General features: G+C 40.8%; 1 protein-coding gene across 1 annotated transcript in view; it reads left to right on the forward strand.

The window, feature by feature from the left end:
• Nucleotides 1-5,647: 5,647 nt before the first annotated feature.
• The window catches only part of LOC149436924 (perlucin-like protein), a 61,894-nt gene continuing 50,405 nt past the window's right edge, over nucleotides 5,648-17,136 (forward strand). The window contains exon 1 of the mRNA XM_089661241.1: nucleotides 5,648-5,790. Within this exon, the coding sequence (XP_089517367.1) occupies nucleotides 5,748-5,790 (43 nt within the window). The 5' untranslated portion in view covers nucleotides 5,648-5,747. The remainder of the gene's footprint in view (nucleotides 5,791-17,136) is intronic.

The following is a 17,136-nucleotide window of genomic DNA, read 5'->3' on the forward strand; positions in this document are numbered from 1 at the left end:
TTGGAGTAAAGAGCTATTTTCCTTATTTCAGGTTATCTCCTTGCCATCAGGTCCTGAGGGCCCAAAGTGAGCTAGTCAGCCTGTTTGATAGTCCTAGCTGCTCACTGGGGACTGTAGGAACACCTCAGGCTGAAGGTATTGGGTTAGTTTCTGAAAAGCAGGCCTGCTAATACTAATTGAGATTTTGTGATAAGTGTTGTCCTTTCCTTAAGTTCAAATTGACACAAGTAACTATTGACTGTACACATTCCAATTCTTTTTATGCTCTGTAACCAAGTCATATTGAAGTTTGCTATAAACTTCTTACTAGTTTACTTCAATCCATGTGTGAATTCACTTTTTGGTAGTGACTTATTCCAGTTAAGAGTGTACTGTGGTGTCAGCAGGGGTTGGGCTTTCAGAGTGGGGTATAGATCCACAGGGAACCTGAAAACAATTCAGCAACTCTTAAGGGGGTAGTGTTACACATAATATTTTTTGTTTTCCCATGGCTGGGGAACTGCAAATGTTGCATGCAGCCTGTCATAGAAAAGAAATGCTGTAGGCTCATGTATATGCTAATGTTTCACTGCATGCAAGTGTTATGCCCTCCAGGTTTAGCTAGCTAGGCTGTTTGTTGTTTTACACTTTTAGATAGAGGCTGAATAGGGTGAGTCAGCTTGTGAGGAAGGCAGGAGTTCACAGGGAGGTTCTGAAGGTCAGAGCTTCTGGAGCCCTCCCACCTCTCCAGAAACCTGAGAGCTTTCTGGAGGAGGTCAGGGGGAGGGCAGCAGGTTCAAATCTGCATGCTTAAGGGTCCTTGGCCAATCCCCTGGCAGGAGTCTGGACATGGTTACCAATGCAACCCTTAAGTATCCCAGAGCCTGGGAGCAGAGTCAGTGAGTGCTGGGTGGAAGATAGTATGAAGAGCTGTAGTGTGGAGCCTGGGAGGGGGCCCCAGAGAGGGGAACCCACCTGTAGGCAGGATTCAGGAAGTGAGGATCTTCTCTGTCCCATCGTCTCCTTGGGAGGACGGCCTGTGAAGTACGGAATGAGCCAGCCAAGCATAAGGTCTGGAGGCAGCCACCAACCCACCAAGCTAACAGGGAAAGATAAAATGAGTACTCCTACACCTTCTGGGCCAGATAAGGGGAGAGAGCGGTCAGGTGCAATAGCCAACTTGTCTTCATTCTGGGTTTGTGCTAAATTTAAAGCTCTTGGGCCCCCTTGTCCAGGGATATCTTCAAGGCAGCTCGGTGAAGTGGAGGTATCATCCAGGGTCTGAGGAGGTACACCGGAGAGCTTTGTGTGCTCTCACAGGAGAGCACACTGTTGCTATCCACATTTTTTGTACATAGTTGCTAAGGGGTTTGTCCTGTTAATAAAATCACAAGAAAACAAGCTCAAAGACTGTTTAATGACTCCTGTGTTCAAAGTGTGGAAGAAAATGCATGTTGCCTGGCTATGCTGCGCATAGGGGAACCCAAAACTCAGCTACTCCTAAGGGGGTAGTGCTACACAAGTCTCGCATTGTGAAAATTACACGGTATATGCATGTGTAGGACTCTCCAGTGTGCTACTAGAATAGTGTAGTGTAGCATAGGTAAAATCAATGTGTAAGACTCAGTGGTAATTGTGTGAGTCTGTGATTGAGGTCGGGTTATTACAGGTCAGCTGGATGACTACACAGGTTGTGGCTCTGTCACCTCTTCCTGACTCTGGAGGACCATAGAACCTTCCAGAAGGTGGTAAGCAGGTAAGCAGGAAGGGGTGGATATCTAATCTGCATGTTCATGGGAGTCTGGCCAATCCCAAGTTTGGAGGCCCTGGTAAAATGATTGGCTGGCTCATAAATATGGGAGAGTCAGGCTGACAGAGGAGTTGGGTAGAAGATGGAGTGCTGAGGAGACTGTCGGCGCCTGGGAGGGGTCCCCTAGGTCCAGGGGGGGACTGGCCATAAATCTGGGCTCAGACTGGCTCAGGAAGATACATTCAGCAGTGTAGCATGAATGGGATTGAGACCTGTAACAGCAGGGAGCAAAGAGGACAGAGTGAGTACAGCAGCACTCTCTGGGGTCTACAAGGGGGAAAGACTGCCACACGTAGCAAGCTTTCTGAGGACACCGCTGGGTTCAATCCTCATCTTTATCCTGGGAGATCTTTTGAGAAGCCAGGAGCGCTGGTAGTGTTTGCAGGTTGTGGAGCTGGGAGCAGCTCTAAAATGGAGAGAGGATATCCCTGCATGTAGTTATGAGAAGTTATGCTGATTTTGAGGGGCTGCTAGTTCTTCAACCATAAAGGGCAGCTGCTACTGATCAACAACAACCAACAACTTTCAAGAAAAGAACAGATATTTATTTGTAAAAAAATTTGAAAACCATTTATCATTTTCCTTCCACTTCACAATTATATGCCACTTTGTGTTGGTCTATTACATAAAATCGCAATAAAATACATTTACATTTTTGGTTGTAACATGACAAATCGTGGAAAATGTCAAGGGGCATGAATACTTTTTCAAGGCACTATAATTTGGTGTGCATGTACCCTAAATCAGCTAAACACATTTCAGTTGCATAAAAAAAGCTGTGCAATGTCTTACAGTTTGTTTCCTAGACAGCAGCCACAGCTTGAGTAGAAAAGCCTATCTTCTACTAGCATGCATCAGAGAAAGACCATTGCTCTCTGTGTGAAAGCAGTGGTCTCTCTGCAGCTTAGGCTGTTTTCTGCATAAACTCTAAGACTTTGCACTCCTTTCATTTTGATGTACCTGCAATGTATTTATCTGATTTATACTGAAGATTCACTTGGGACTAAGAATTGGTATTTACATTGGTGATGATGATGATCGCTTCATGCAGAGTTGTAATATACGGGTATTTGCTGGATGGTGGAAAAGCATTGTGAAATCCAGCTACAAGCAAAGACTGACATCCGGTAGTGATGCACAATACAATAACTGATGACAGGAATCCCTTCAAAACAAGCTCACTGCCTGAAATAGATGAGTCGTCATCTTCACCAATATTTCCTCTTACACAGTCATATTCTGTAAACAAGATTGAAGACCATCTTTCCTTCTTCTGATAAGAAATGGATCTGAAAGCTCCACACCCAAAGCTTGGTGTCCAAAATTAAAGCCTAATGTTATGCAGATTTAAACACCTTGTAATAACCCAGTGATGCTGGCTATCAGAATACAAAAAATGGTGGGGAGAGGAGCTAAACAGTGTGGATGGTGGAGCCTATATGAGTATAACTAGCTTTAGAACGAAGAAGAGATGGTGTACAGTATCTCCCAAAAGTGAGTCCACCCCTCACATTTATGTAAATATTTGATTCTATCTTTTCATGTGACAACACTGAAGAAATGACACTTTGCTACAATGTGACGTAGTCAGTGTACATCTTGTATAACATGTAACTTTGCTATCCCCTCAAAATAACTCAACACACAGCCATTAACGTCTAAACCGCTGGCAACAAAAGTGAGTCCACCCCTAAGTGACAATGTCCAAATTGGGCCCAAAGTGTCAATATTTTGTGTGGCCACCATTATTTTCCAGCACTGCCTTAACCCTCTTGGGCATGGAGCTCACCAGAGCTTCACAGGTTGCCACTGGCCTTAGGTACAAGCCTTAGATCTGCAATTAAGTATTACAACAAAATACATTGTAACAATATTGTTATTCAAGAATGAGGACTGCAATCATTATTTGCACCCTTTATTCATGCAGCAGCCACTGTCAACACTTCTAGAACACAGAGCAGGATCTGGCTGTCAAACATCTAGGTGTTGTTTTTCTCTTGATTCAGAGACTCTATATGTAAGGTATGTGTTTAAATGATCCACTTACCTGCTTGCCTGGTGTTAAGCCTTAAAGCCCAAATCTGTTTTTTAAGCTATCTGAGGAGTTGTACAATGAACAAATGCAGTTCAGACTATTCTTTTCAGTACTGTCTTTCAGGCTGAATGACACCCAGTATCATAAAACCAGGTAAACTGAGGACATACAGTGAGTACAGGACCTTATGGACCCAAAGCCTGAAGGAGCATCACCACTGGCAATTCATTTTAAATGCACCCAGAATCATTTAGCCTAGAAAACTGAGAACATACTGTGAGTACAAGGAATTATGGACCCACACCCTGAAGGGGCATCACCACTGTGTAATTACTTTAATTGCATCCAGCATCATTCAACCTAGAAAACTTAGGACATACTGTGAGTACAGGGCAATATAGACCCACAGCTTGAAGGGGCATTAGGCGCATTACCAGTTCCTTTGCTATACAACCAGCCTCATTCAACCAGGTAATCTGAAGATATACTGTCAGTACAGAACATTATGGATCCACAGCCTGAAGGAGCATCGCTACTGCGCAATTCCTTTTCAAAACACCCAGCATCATTTAACCTAGAAAACTGAGAACATACTGTAAGTACAGGGCAATACAGATCCGCAGCCTGAAGAGGCATCCTCACTGAGTAATTCCTTTTTAATATTCCCAGCATTATTCAACCTTGAAATAGGACATACTGTGAGTACATGGCAATATAGACCCACAGCCTCAAGGGACATCACCACTGATGTAAATCCTTTTCAATAAACCCAGCATCATTCAACATAGAAAAAGGACATATTGTGAGTACAGGACATTATGGACCCGCAGCCTGAAGGGACATCGCTGTAGGGAATTCCTTTTTAATACACCTAGCGTCATTTAGCCAGGTAAACTGAGGACATACTGTCAGTACAGGACATTAAGGACCCACAGCCTGAAGGAGCAACACCACTGCGCAATTTCTTTTCAATAATCCCAGCATTATTCAACCTAGAAATAGGACATACTGTGAGGACATGGCAATATAGACCCACAGCCTCAAGGGACATCACCACTGATGTAATTCCTTTTCAATAAACCCAGCATCATTCAACATAGAAAAAGGACATATTGTGAGTACAGGACATTATGGACCCGCAACATGAAGGGACATCGCTGTTGGGAATTCCTTTTTAATACACCTAGCATCATTTAGCCAGGTAAACTGAGGACATACTGTCAGTATAGGACATTAAGGACCCACAGCCTGAAGGAGCATCACCACTGCGCAATTCCTTTTCAATACACTCAGAATCATTCAACCTAGAAAACTGAGGACATACTGTCAGTATAGGACATTAAGGACCCACAGCCTGAAGGGGCATCACCACTGCGACCTGTACTCAGTGTATTGATGTAGACATGTTATCAGAGACCACCCATAGCTGAGAGAAGAGACAAAGAGGAAGAAGACCCCACTAGTCACATGACCGTCCTGAACACATCAGGAAAATGTAAGTGTAAAAAAGCATAAAAATAAATCTGGATAACTTCTGGGGGGAGGGATGGCAATTAGAGGACAGGGCTCAGAGACTGGGCATTTGGGCTCTACACTATTTTATGCATGTGAGCAAAGAAAACCAAGCAAGAGTAACAGTGCAGATGTCCTTGGGAAGTAGCCCCTGTGAAATACGAAGAACAAAATAATATATTTTTCTCATTCTTTTGTAACATTAGCTGATCTCAGCATTTAACTACCTTCCTGGATGTTTTTTTGTTACAGGCTATCTTCAATTTCACTGTTCACAGGAAGGATGAGAGGGCAAGGAGCAAGCAAATGATTTATACGGGGTCCAGAAAAGAGACAACACTAGAGTCACTTGCTGCACTAACACATAACAAAGGAGACAGGTCTGACTGATAAGCTGCCAGCATTGGGAAAATGAAGAATTCTTATGAGCAGTCGCTGGGCGATTCCACTACAGGTAGTGTACAAAACTCTATAACAAATTACAACATTTCTAATGAGGTAATGATAAATTGAGCTGATTCAATTTTTACTTTACATACATTTTATAAAAAGGAACGCATTACCAAGAAATCAAGCATTCCAATATTCCTATAATTTAGATTCATTTTGCTGAGTCTGTCCAATCAGATTTCATGCCGTAAGGCAGGGCTGAACTGTAATCAGCTATGTAGTATTCACTAACCTTTTTTTCCTTCCCTTTTAATTCTTTTTTTGGAATATCCTCTGTTACCTGTTGATCCTGTTGTACTAATGTCAAATGCAATGCTACGTCTATTCCAAAATGTATTGTCACCTAAAAAGGTCTTAAAGTGATTTTGCCATAAAATAGTATCTGGTCTGCCATTGCCAACCTCTCCTTTAAGAATGCTGATTCTTTGGATTCAATGGAGAAAGGGAATTCAGACATTTTTCTGACATTTACAGCATCTGTCAGGCAACTGGGGTTTCAAAGTATGTAATGGCAGCCCCATGTGTTTCTTTACCCCAGATTCACACTTAAGTGTTTTCTACAGCGTTTTGCAGAAACGCAGTACAGTCCATTTAACATGATCTCCTGTGGGACACGTTCACATCTCCGTGTTTTTACCCGGTGCGTTTTTTGGAAAGGGTCAGGGACTTTTTTGAACACAAAGAGTTGCATTTTTGGTTCTATAGATTTCAATGGAAACGCTGCAGAAAAGCATTGTATTGTGTTTTTGTTGCGTTTTTATCGCATTTTGTATGCATTTTAAATCTGCCTAGCAACAAGAAAAAAACATGAAAAAAGCAAAATGCATAAAAAATGTGTGAAAAACGCACGTGCAAAAATGCAAAATGCAATGCAGAAACGCCTCAAACGCAACCTGCATAAGTGTGAACCTAGAGTTATAACAGGTTCACTTTAAGACACACATTCATATGAATTCTTTGTCTTTAGAGGCCATTTACACTATAACACACATAAAAAGATAGAAATGCTTCTTTGGTGTCCTGTAGTCCAATGCGTTTCTGTGCATTAATGCATGTTTATGTGAGTTTTTATGTGCATTTTTGCATCCAGTGACGTGTGGTTTTCTGCACAGTTCTTTTTTTCAAACGCACGTTTCCTCTGGCCTAATTTTTGTGGGTGAGAGGCGTGTTGCGGTGCAGTGCGTTCATACACTAAATGGGTTTCTGTGCGTTCCTGTGCAATAAAATGCAAACGTGTTGCATTTTAACACATATCTCTGGAATGCATGTGCATTCAGCATTCTAGTTTGGACACGGCACATAGAAAACTATTGTTTTCTTTGTGTCCTTGCAATTACCTCTGTTTATCCAGTGAAGAAAAAGGCAGGTAACTGCACACACTGTGAACAGGCTCCTACAGTAGAAGAAAAGTCTAACTCTATCTCTTCTTAACTAGTTCCCTACCGGGCCAGTTCTGACATTTCTCTCCTACATTCAAAATCAGTATTTTTTTGCCAAAAAATTACTTAGAACCCCCAAACATAGTATATATATTTTTAGTAGAGGCCCTAGAGAATAAAATGGTTGTTGTTGCAGTTTTATAGGTCACATGGTATTTGCACAATGCTTTTTCAAACACAATTATTTTGGGGAAAAATACAGTTTAATAAATTGTATTGCAAACAAACACTAAATAATATCTAATTTTTTGTTAAAATCCAAAAGATTATGTTAAGCCGAGTAAATAGATACCTAACATGACACGCTTTAAAATTGCATATGCCCCTGGAATGGCAACAAACTTTGGTACCTAAAAATCTCCATAGTAGACGCTTTAAAAGATTTCATAGGTTACCAGGTTTAAGATACACAGGAGGTCGGGAGCTAAAATTATTATTCTCCCTCTGACATTCGTGACAGTACTTCGCAAGTTTGGTGCAATCAACGTTTACATATGCATTCGACACTTAAGTATGCGTTCACATTTGCACGTAAGCACTGGGGGAACGGCGCATTAAATTTTTTGGTATTATTTTTATTAGTTATTTTATTTAAAACTTTTATTTTTACACTGTCACTTTGTTTTTTTTATTTTTTTTTATCAACTTTATTGCTATCACAAGGAATGAACAACATCCCTTGTGTAAGCATGGGCCATGATAGGTCCTCTTTATGGAGAGATCTGGGGTCTAATAGACCCCAACTCCCTCTTCTGGTTTCCAATGCAGCCAATTAGACACAGATCGATCTCATTGGCCGCCTACCTGGCTGCTAATGGCCAGGTAAATAAAGAGCCAAAACCAAAAGTGACAAAAATCCTTGTAGCGTTTGGTTTCTGGGGTCACAGAGAGAGAGGAGCAAGTCAGCTCTGCTCTCTATCTGTGTAGTGCTCCCAGTTGCAGTGGTCCCGGTCTCTCCGATCAGACAGGTAAGCCAGGGAAAGGCAGTGACAGGAGGGAGGGGGACCCACATGCACTGCCTGCAGAAGTCATCAAGTGCCTATTCAGCCACTCAAACCACTTCTGCCATACAGGGAATTTCCGGTTGCAAATTTTGATACCAGGATGGCAATGTCATATGGTGTCCTATGGGTGAGAAGTCGTTAAAAATGTCCCCTCCACCTGCTTATCCACTCTAACCTACATAACGAAAGTATATACTCACCTATTTTTAATCCGATTTAGTCATGTGATCCTGCATCTCTGGCTCCCCGGGGTCAGAGAACAACTCCTGCAGGGAAGGAGATGAACTGCCCACAATGGCAGGGCCATGGGAGTCTGTGTGACATCACCATTCCCAGAATTCCCAGCTATTGTTGAATTGGCACTGAGCCGGAACTGCAAGATCATGTGACTGGACTGGAGTGGATTAGAAAGAGGTACACAGATCTTTTTTTCTACTGGTTAAGCAGGATAGGTAGGAGGAGGAAACATTTTTAAAGCCCAGCTCTGGCCTTTTTTTCACCATGCAGTGTGGCTGTGCCCCCACTGCATGGGTCAACTGCTTGTTTTTTCTAAGGGTAAGCCCAAAGTTCATATTCACCTGATCCGCCGAACCTCGGTAAAACTGCCCTCCCCTACAGTCCAGTGGTGGACTGTTCCTGTCTATATAGTGTGCTGACATCAGGAAAAGTCAATTTTCAAGACTGCTGGACTGCGGGGGGCAGAAGCCAAAAGGGACTGGTCTTGTGCAGATAGGATTGGTTGGTCAGATAAGTATATCCCCTAGAACAAAACAAGCAGTTAACCTGGAGTTCTGCTTTAAGAATATTTAGACTTGGGCTTTTCTTCCAGTTTAAATGTGTATCTCTGTGCACATCAGCTACAAATAAGATATGAGTCCTGTTTGTAGAGTTCATTACATCAGCATTCAAGTTTGCAACTTCTGACTTGTCAGTAGAATTACACATCAGCGTCTCATTGTAATACGAAATTCCCTTGGGACTCAGAAGTTCTAAAACATATTCAGCATCATGCTTCTGATTTCATGTTGCTTTCTGTAAGGCTAGGCTTACACTTGCAGTTAGAGGGCAGTAAAAACACACAAAGGCAGCACAGCCTTGCGGCACAGAAGAAATAATCCCACCTGGCCAGTGCCACCTGCTGAACGCGTCCCATTCATCTAAATTGGATCACACTACAACTGTCATGCAACCACATTTATGCTATCTCACCAACTATCAATTTCTCCCTGAAAAGCAATTCACTGTTGATCACTTTTCAGAGGGCACCATCAGTGTAAACAAGCCATAACAGTCTTGGAGATGTAAATGGAAAGTGTGATAGCACATGCAATCTATCTGGTTGCTGTCACCAAAGTAACATATAGAAGGGTATTTACTAAACTGGTGCAAAATCTGGTGCAGCTCTGCATAGAAACCAATCAGCTTCCAGGTGTTATTTTCAAAGCTTAATTGAACAAGCTGAAGTAAAACCTGATTGGTTACTATGCACAGCTGCACCAGATTCTGAGTGCTCCAGTTTAAGTAAATCTCTCCCACGGTGCTTTTGTATATACTATATTTTCTTCATTCAGTATGTTCAAAATGATAAAAAAAAGAATGTGTAACAATCCCAATATTATTATTATTATACAGTATTTATAAAGCGCCAATAGTTCGCTCAGCGCTGTACATTACAAAGGGGGACAGAACATACCGGGCACTTTCACCCCCTTCCTGTCTAGGCCAAATGTTTAGCTTTCAGCACTGGTGCACTTTGAATGTTGCAGTCATGCAATACTGGACCCATATGACATTTTTATCATTTTTTTTTAGACAGACAGAGCTTTCTTTTTGTGGTATTAAATCACCACTGTTTTTTTTTATTTATGCTAAACAATTGAAAAAAGACTGAAACTTTTGAAAAAAAAATGTTTTTTTTAGTTTCTGTTATAAAATTTTGCAAATAAGCAGTTGTTCTTCACTGAAGTGTGCTGATGAGGCTGCACTGAGGGGCACCGATATCCTGCACTGATGAGGCTGCACTGATGGGCACTGATGAGGAGGCACTGATGAGCCTGCACTGGTAAGGTGGCACTGATAGGCACTGATAGGTGGCACTGATGGGAACTGATATGCTGCACTGATGGACACTGATTGGAACTGATGGGGCGGCAATAATAATCATAGCATTAATGATCAGTGCCCTGATTATCTGTGCAAATGTGTGCTGTCAGGATTGCCATTATCAGCTTCAGTGACAGCACATGAGCAAAGGAAATGCCAATAACCGGCATTTGTTTACATGTGATCAGCTGTGATTGGACACAGCTGATCACATGGTAAAGAGCCACTGTGATTGGCCCTTTACCTCAATCTGTGATTAGCTGTGTCCAATGGTAAAGAGCCACTGTGATTGGCCCTTTACCCCGCTCTGTGATCACAGCGATCATAGAGCACCCCCGATGTGTGCCATGCTGGCATGCAGGGGTGCAGGGTTCTGGGAGGATGTCTATAGACGCGCTACCAAAACTAGACGGCTACTCTGTAGCGGTATTTTAGCTATGGCACAGTCTGGAGGTAGTTAAAGTTTATTTAAAGAAGATCTCCCTTTTAGATCCCTCTCCCCAGGCTTGATTTAAAACTGGCATAGTGTTATATATAATGGCATACTTTTAATATAATTCTACCTTTTCTATCCTACCGACATCACGTAAGCTGTAAGGGCTCCATCTAGGATACAAGAAAGGCCTGCACTGATGTCAGTCAAATGATGTAGTTATATGGATGGTTCGGACCGGGACTCTGAGACTCATCGTGCCACCCACTGCAGTGAGCGGTGATGTACCTTCCATGTTGATGTGGACAAGGGCTTCTTCCCCACATCCCTCGGCCAGTGGATGTGGAAATCTGTGAGCAGGGACTTATTGGAAGCTAGATGTCCGCCTTTACTAATCACATGCACACCATGGTAAAGTGCTCTATAAAAAAACCCTCCATGGTGTAAGGCCATTGTGAGTCACGTCTAGTGATCAATGTCGATCCTTTGTCATTCACTGATTTCGCTGACACAAAGATGATGACTTCCACAGCCAACCTTCTCCTGAGGGACTCTTGTCACAACTGACAGGTCCCATGCCAGCAGTGGATTGTAAACAAAGAGGAGGGGATGCTGGTTGATGTAATTTACCAAATATAGTCATGGCCATAATTGTTCAGTGAGATAAGCAAGCATCTCTGGTCCCTTTCTTTACATTCAACTGCCATCTGAAGATTGGTAATCTGCAATAAATTAATATTTGTTCTGGAGTTTAGATATCCTTTAAAACTGGCTCCCTCAGCAGTGCAGTGTAAAATATATTTCTGTTTGGCAGACACAAGTTCCATTACTCTTGGACTCTCAGGCAAATAGTGTATTTGCTTGAACATTGCATTTGGAGTTAAAAGGAAATCATCATATACTTACTATAGTTTTTTTAAGTCTTTGGACCTGGGACAATTGTATCAGCTTGTTTTTTAACAGATTACTGTTGGTACTATTTGGTTGCTTTTGTTTTTTTATAAATGAGTCGATGATTTCTTTAGTAAGCAAATCTGAGGAATTTTTCAAGAACTACTGCAATGCTTTTGTCAGGATGAGAAAATTTAGAATATTAATTGGAAAAATCATGATATATTAGTACATTTCCTGCTGAATAGACACAAACAACCATAACTTAATGTTACAGAAAAAGGCAGATGGGGAAAGGAGATACTTTCTATCTTATCTGAACTGTAACCCTGGTTTTCCTCCACTAGTCCACTTCCTTTGCTCATACTCCACTGTATCCCAATAACTTCCACTGTAGTTCCTGTTTCTAAGAAGTTTAGTTCCTTAACAGTTAGAACTCATTTGCAAAAGGAAAGAATTGCAATCATGTGAGAGTCTAAAATGCCTAAAAGGCAGTCTCCCAACTTAGAGATGAGCTGATACTGAAAGTAGCAAAGCTGTAGTATTAGCTGTAGTAGTATAAAGCTGAAGCTTTTTCTCAAGAGTTGTCCCATTGGTATATTTCCAGTGTGTTACATATGTAGCATTCGGGATGGAGGCCAATCCAAGCCACTCCACCATCCAGCGTACCTCCTGTGTTAACTTCTTCTGTACTGTGCCTGTTGGTCAGGATGGAACCTCTGTGACACTGGTCTGCTCCAAGTTTGCTATAGGAGATGGACTTCTGGGGGTAGGGGGCAAATGACACCTCCTCACTACCAGAGGATAACTCACTTTCCCAGGTACCACGCCTCAACTGGTTGCTTGTGACTTTATGCAATGAACTTGGTTACCCTTAGTAGTAATACCATGTACTTCATAACCCTTAGTGCTATTATAGGCCTAGGTTCTTTGTATACGCATCCCCATTATGCACCCTTTTATGAATAACATGACATGTGCAGGGAAAATTCCTAGACTCCAATCAGCTCCCTAGGTGGCATCTTAAAAGCAAGTGGAGATTGCATATTGTTGGCTTCTCTGTGTCTTCTTCCCATGCAGCAGCTTCACTCTGTGCAGAGCCCTCCCCCTTTTTATGTGCAGAACAGGGAGAGAAGCGGAGCCCAGAAAGAGCGGAAACTTGCAGAAGTAGCATTAACCCCAACCCGGGCCAGCCAGCTGTCTTACTAACCCAGCATTTCAACCTGCTTACACCCCTGTATGGAATAAACCCATTGTCAATCACATTGTCCAGAGTAGATCCATCTGTTTGATCCCCAGCCACCATCTAAATGCAAACAGAGATTCAGGGCTGTTGGTTAATGTCATTGATCCAATCCCCATCTCCTTTGTTTATATTCAGCTGCTAGTTGGGTAATTCCCATATTAATTTCATTGGTCATTTGGGCATCATGTGTATGAAGAAACATATGTCTTCTCACCATTTTTTTTAACTTTAATTAACTTTTATTGGTTTTCCAAATATACAATTATTGGTAAGTGTAATGAGGAAAAAGATCTATACATGCCGCATAGGTTGTGCATATAAAACATGAAGATAGATACAGTTTCAAAAACAAATACAAGTGCAAATATAATTCTAACTCAAACTAAGTGCACCACTAAGGGCCTGATTTATAGAGTTCACCCATAGGTACAAAGAAATCAAAAGGGAGAATCATATGATGTCAGGAGTAGAGAGAATATAATATACTACTTATGTAGACTTATCCCATATACCATCCAGTCCAACATGTCCAATTTTTATCAAAGGACGACCAAAAGGCTGTTCTAATGGCTATTAGTCTTTCATATTGATAATTAAGGTTGACTTGTACAAGAAATTCTGAGGAGTTGGGAATTCGTTCATCTCTCCAGTGTCTAGCAATTATCAATTTAGTTGCTATTAGTATGTGAGTGACTACAATACGGTAAACTGTTGGGTATTTATCAATACCCCGGATTGCTAGTGCTCGATCTGGGGGTGAAAATACCCCAGTAATTTAGGCAAGGATACTAAATATTGTCTTCCAATAATTAGTAAAATTCTTAACGTTCCAGAAGATATGGTAAATGGTACCAGTGTGTCCAACATAGGGAAGATAAAGTGGGATAATATTTTGCTAATTGGTACCACCTAGCTATTATCTGCTGAGTGAGTTTCCAGTGATTAATACAGTGGGATGCTGTACAGTTGTGCTTAAGTGCCATTGGCCATTGGTTAAGGGTAAATACTTTATTAAGATCTGTTTCTCACCATTTTTTAAGAAATTGTGGCTTGTCCAAAAAGTGTAATAGCTGTGGTGCTAAATTGCAAATTCTTTTGATTCCACTTGCAAGATGTGCTGCAAATCTGTACAATTTTTCGATCTTCGATCCTAGGAAATAGACATCATTTTCTTGGACATGAAATCTACCTGCTCTCTCCCTCTGGAATAGCAAACTATCAAAAAGACTTTAAAAACCTCCTGCAAATACAGTATACACTATTTTTAGTCTTCAGTCTAAAAAAAAAAAATCACTGTTATTTGTTTAACCAAAATGAAATCTGTATGCTCTCTCCTCTTGACATAGCACCTTAGCTAAAATGGAGTATATACCGGCCCTTTTTGAAAATCAACTATTTTGAATTGCTGTTGCTGTATGTAAGACAGTGTAAAATGAACTAAATTATTACACATGCAATTTATGTGATGTCACAATATGGTGCAGCCAGTGATGTCCCCGAGAATTGTAATGTTCTATGTAACCACATAGAGATTTAAAGCCTTCCATAACCACTTCTGCTCTAGAGCCATTTTTTTTTCATTTTTACACACCACTAAAAACTTGCCTTTTTTGGCCATAAAATTACTTAAAACCCACAGAACATTATATATTTTCTGAAAGCAGAGACCCTAAAACATAAAAAGATAGTATTTGCAATTTTTTATGTTGCACAATGTTTGTGTAACTGTTTACCAAACGCATATTTCCCCTTTTGGGTGGAACTTCACTTTAAATAAACAGGTAAAAATAAAATTGGTCCAAAATAAACATGTGTTCACCGCCCCATTTTGGGACCTGCAAAGATCTGTGCACAAAAATGTAATTTTCCTGAAAGTCACCCCTTGTAAATAAGCATGTTCCTCTTGTGTACAGCCATTTGCCACCCAGGCACTGAGTGCTGCACTGTTGGAGGGCAGTAAGCACATAGACCCACACGTACTAAGGTTTTCAAGGGGGCTGTGGAAGAAATGGGGAGAGGGGCACCTGGTAGAGTTATTGATTTTTTTGTTAGTCTGGAATTTACCTGAGTTTAGTAGGGGTTTCAGAAGAGCAGATATTAAATTTCCCTTGAAATAATATTTGTGCGCAGGCAGACAGGAATCTTGTACCTAGCACAGGTGATTTCCAACAGGGGGTAGAACTGTGACAATGTTTTATTGTACTGGTTCTTCCTAATATCTAGGATATATGCTGGAAACAACAGCATTTGGAAACAGAATCTTCTTCCATAAGGTATGACCACAAGTATGGGCTCTGGCTGCTTGGCTGTAATAGACAGTAAGGCAGTGGTGGCTGGACAAGAAGAATTAGCAGTGGATCGCACAGATAAACTTTCTGAAGTCTTTAAAAAAAAAAACAGGTATGCCAACTTTGAAATCGGCATTTAGGATGAAGTTTAAACTGAGCAATCATTCTCAACCAGGGTTCTGTAGAACCCTAGGTTCCTTGAGCTGGAGCGGTGCGTTCCAGCGGCCATCTTTTGGGATCTGTGCATGTTTGTTCTCTGTGGAGCTTCTGCTGTATCCTGGAGCTGGGATGTGAGATTCCTGAGGAGGTTGTCTGACATTCATTGTCCATCTGGAAGAAGCTTGTTCAAATAAATATGCCTTTTTAAAGTGATTTAAATGTGAGTGGCCTTAATCCTTGATTTTATTTAAAAACGGTATTTTGCAATATCACACTATTTGAGATTTTCTCTCCCCGGTTGCATGGTGGAACCTATACTGATGGTGAGGATTCCTATAGAGTGGATACGAAAGAGGGTTTAGGATCCCATTAAAATTCCTAAAAGGCGTTTCATTCACCTATATCTGGTGAGTGTATTTGATGTTGGTTTGCACGGGTGGAAGGTGGCAGTTTCTTTGCATTAGAAGAATTTTTTGATCTTTTTGCACAAACTTTTTGTGATTCACGAACTTTTGTTGTCTATTATCATGACGGACTTTCACTATTAATATAATTGTCATTATACACTATGCACTTTATATATTGATTTGATGTAGAGGTCTATGTTTGCGCTGTTTATTTATATTTATCACATTTTGTGTTTATCACATTGCACAGCAGCAGGATAGATCCTGTAGTAGTTTTTTTCATTGGCACAGGAAGAATTTTTAGTTCCTTGAGCTGTGGCTGATTGACTTTCCCTCTGATGGTACTTGCGTAGTTCCTTGTCCACTGCCACATAACAAAGCCAGCAACATGATACCAATGATCTTGTTAGGTGTCAGTAAGGAGGTCATTTTGATCACTACTGTATGGGTTGCATTCTTTCTTCTGACCACCAATGTGACCACTCTTCCCATTGCCCCCTTTAAAAAGATTTTGGCAGGGGTTCCCTGAGACCGAAAAATTATTTTTAAGTGTTTTATGAATTCAAATTGTGGTGTGATTTAACAAGTTTAAAGCAATATATTAATGATTCCAAAGGGACTAAGAAAAATCTCTGTATGTTCTGAAACTTTTTTTACTGAATGGACTGCCATTCTATCTATGCGTTCCCCTTGATCTGATAGGGTTAACTTTTGCACAGTATATTAGGAACAAGTGTTGCAAAAAATTTAGTTGCAAATGAAGCAGACAGAGGAGTCTTTGATTGATGTATCAGGAAGCTTTTGAAAACCTCAAATCGGATATTATAAAAAATGGAGAAACGTATAATGAAAACAAAACATGTTAAATTTCAACGGGATTTACATGATTGTGCCGAAGGGACTGTATATCAATGGGGTAGATAATCTTCAAAACTTAGACACATTAAACTTTCAATTTTTAAAAAGAAAAGGGTTCATTTTAGTTCCCCAGTCTCTGATTCTCTGATTCAGATTCTTCTCCCAAGAAGTTAATGTTACAGAGGCTCCAAAATTATTCCAAATTGGGTTATTACAAGTTTCCCAAGAAAGTAAGAAAACATAAGATGACAGCTGAAGGAGAAAAGAGGAAATTATGTAGGCAAGGCAGAAAGGGATCCAGAACTAGAATGAGGTCTATAGTGAAAGAAAACTACAAGTAAATAGGGTGCAATGTATAAAATCTCTCCATAGTACATCTATCTATTGACACTGGTATTAAACTGTATGTAACTATGCATGTGTTTTGGAAGGTGGCACTAATACTTTATCATACATAAGATGTAGTGCGAAAACGCAGTACAATAAATGAAAAATTAGAGTCCTTCTACTGTAGTATAGTGT

Source organism: Staurois parvus, unplaced genomic scaffold (genome assembly GCF_062004578.1).
Source record: "Staurois parvus isolate SC_StPar_1 unplaced genomic scaffold, SC_StPar_1.0 ptg001328l, whole genome shotgun sequence".
Lineage (NCBI taxonomy): Eukaryota > Metazoa > Chordata > Amphibia > Anura > Ranidae > Staurois > Staurois parvus.